This window comes from Otolemur garnettii, unplaced genomic scaffold (genome assembly GCF_000181295.1).
Source record: "Otolemur garnettii isolate 467f Iridium unplaced genomic scaffold, OtoGar3 scaffold00027, whole genome shotgun sequence".
Taxonomy (NCBI): Eukaryota; Metazoa; Chordata; class Mammalia; order Primates; family Galagidae; genus Otolemur; species Otolemur garnettii.
The window spans coordinates 17,340,176-17,342,401 of record NW_003852422.1 but is presented as its reverse complement, the minus strand read 5'-3'; the positions used below and the strand labels follow the sequence as shown (position 1 = coordinate 17,342,401).

General features: G+C 54.2%; 1 protein-coding gene across 1 annotated transcript in view; it reads right to left on the bottom strand.

The window, feature by feature from the left end:
* Positions 1 to 1,570, bottom strand: part of FECH (ferrochelatase) — a 45,981-nt gene extending 44,411 nt beyond the window's left edge. Inside the window, exon 1 of the mRNA XM_003788430.3 lies at positions 1,403 to 1,570. Coding sequence (XP_003788478.1) covers positions 1,403 to 1,469 — 67 coding nt within the window. The 5' untranslated portion in view covers positions 1,470 to 1,570. The remainder of the gene's footprint in view (positions 1 to 1,402) is intronic.
* Positions 1,571 to 2,226: the final 656 nt, after the last annotated feature.

Here is a 2,226-nt window from a genome sequence, read left to right as displayed (position 1 = left end):
TAGTACCCCAGGAAGTTTCTTATTAATCCTGTAATACACTGACCACATAGAGCACAAAACTTTGTTTTCCGACTCTTAACTGTCAGGGTCATTTTCAGAAATACTACCTTTTTGTTTTTCAACTCAGATAATGTTTATCCTTTCCCATTAACCAGAATGATTAAATTATGTGTTATAACTACTCTCTAAAATCAGAAGCTATAACACTAATGGACTTCGAATCTACTTCTGCCATGGTTTCTGAACCCGTCCACTAATAGCCTAGAAGATGAGTAATTTAAAGTTTCACATCTTCTCCCATGACCTCAGGAAAATCTACAGCCTGTCAGACTTTATTTGCCACAGAAAAGTCAAAGAAAAGATTAATTCAATACTTCTTTCGGCCCCAATTCTGGCCTTGCTGCTGCTTCCTTAAAACATAACACGTTTCATCCCCCAGTGTCCTTAGGGAGGTCTCCTCACTGTACATTGATCACTTTCCTAACAAAGGCACCTGTAATGAGATAGGCAGGTTCAGAATGGATTCTCTCCACGCCCACTAAGTAGGAGCCAGACTGTTGAATTGGGGGACTAATTGTGTCCAGTCACTGTTCAATGCAGTAAATAGGCACCTATGTGGCTGCCTTTTACGTTAATAACGCAATTTTTAGAATCTCTATGAACCTACTGAGTGCTAGCCGCTCCACCTGTATCCTGCCTATCTCTATGGCAAGCCTATGAGGTATTACTTTTCTCCTTTTACAACATTTACCAAACCTCAAGCGAGGCTGGGTGCCTTGCTCAAGGTGTCACAGTGGGAAATGCCAACCCAGTCACGTGTGTCTCACCCAGAGTCCTATCAGCTCATCTTATGGACACAACCTATATTTACGGTTCACGTAAGAAATGCGTGAGGCTGTTAGTGGGTCTCATTTGTTCTCCACATATCTCTAGAAATCACTATCCCAGGTGGGTCCTACCTCTAAGGAGGAGTGAGTGATGCTATGCCCACGGTAGTGAGGATGACTACGCCTTCCTTAGCCTACTCTCTGCAGCAGGCCCTTAACATACCTTCCCTTGCAATGCAAGGCTCACATCAACCGCATGGTCCTGTTGTTGCAGGGGACAACCAAGACTGAGAAATGCAGCCACTGTCCACGCCCATCTGGCTGACCTACAGCACTTGAACTCGCTCCTCCAGCACTCCCGGGCCCTCCCCGTGACCCCAGGTCGAGGTCCTAGGTGCTCCCGCTCGCCCCTCCCAGGGGAGGGCCAGTCCCGGTCCCCGTCCGCTCTCCGCTATGCCACCCTCCCTTTTGCCCGCAGCTACCCACGCAGGCCTCTGCGGCTCCCGGAATCCCCCAGGCCCGAGCGCCCCTGCCGTCGCAGGGACCCCGGAGGCGTTCACCACCGCGCCACTTACGCCGGTCGGCGAGCAGGGAGCCCGCGGCGCGCAGAGCCGCAGCCATGTTGGTGCCGACGGAAAGCATTACCGGGGCAGCCGCAGCCCGAGTCCCGGGCTCCTCCGGCGGCTTGGGGATCAAGAGTCGGCGCGGCTGACAGGGAGCCAGGAGCGCCTCACGCCTAGTCCCCAGCCGCAGGATCTCGCTCGGCCCAACCCCGCTCCCCCGCCACTCCCGGCGCGTCCTCTCATTGGCTGTAGCGGCTGGGAGCTCCCGGACGCACTCGGGGGGCGGGACTTCGGGGCGGGGCCAACTGGAGGCACATGCCTCTTGGAGAGTCCGCCGGGGCCCGGGACGCTGCTTGGACGAGCCGCGCTAGGGAGACCTCCTCCCTACCATTCCCGGTCCTACCAGCGCTGCTGGATTCCTGGTTGCGCTGAACGGATGCCCTGGTTCGTTTGCCAACCTGGCCAAGGCAGGGACAGCAGCCGCAATGACTCAGCAAAGAACTTTTTTTTTTTTTTTTGAGACCGACTCTCACTTTGTCGCCCTTGGTAGAGTGCCACGGCGTCATAGCTCACCGCAGCCTCAAACTCTTGAGGTCAAGTGATTCTCTTGCCTCAGTCTCCCTGATAGCTGGGACGACAGGCGCCCGCTACAATGCCCGGCTCTTTTTACCGATGGGAGGGGGGAAAAGAGAGTTGGGAGGATCTCGCTCTTGCTCAGGCTGGTCTCAAACTCCTGAGCTCAACCATTCCACCTGCCTGGGCCTCCCAGAACGTCAGATTACAGGAGTGAGCCACCGCATCCGGCCTTCAGCAAAGAATTAGACGCTTCGTTTACT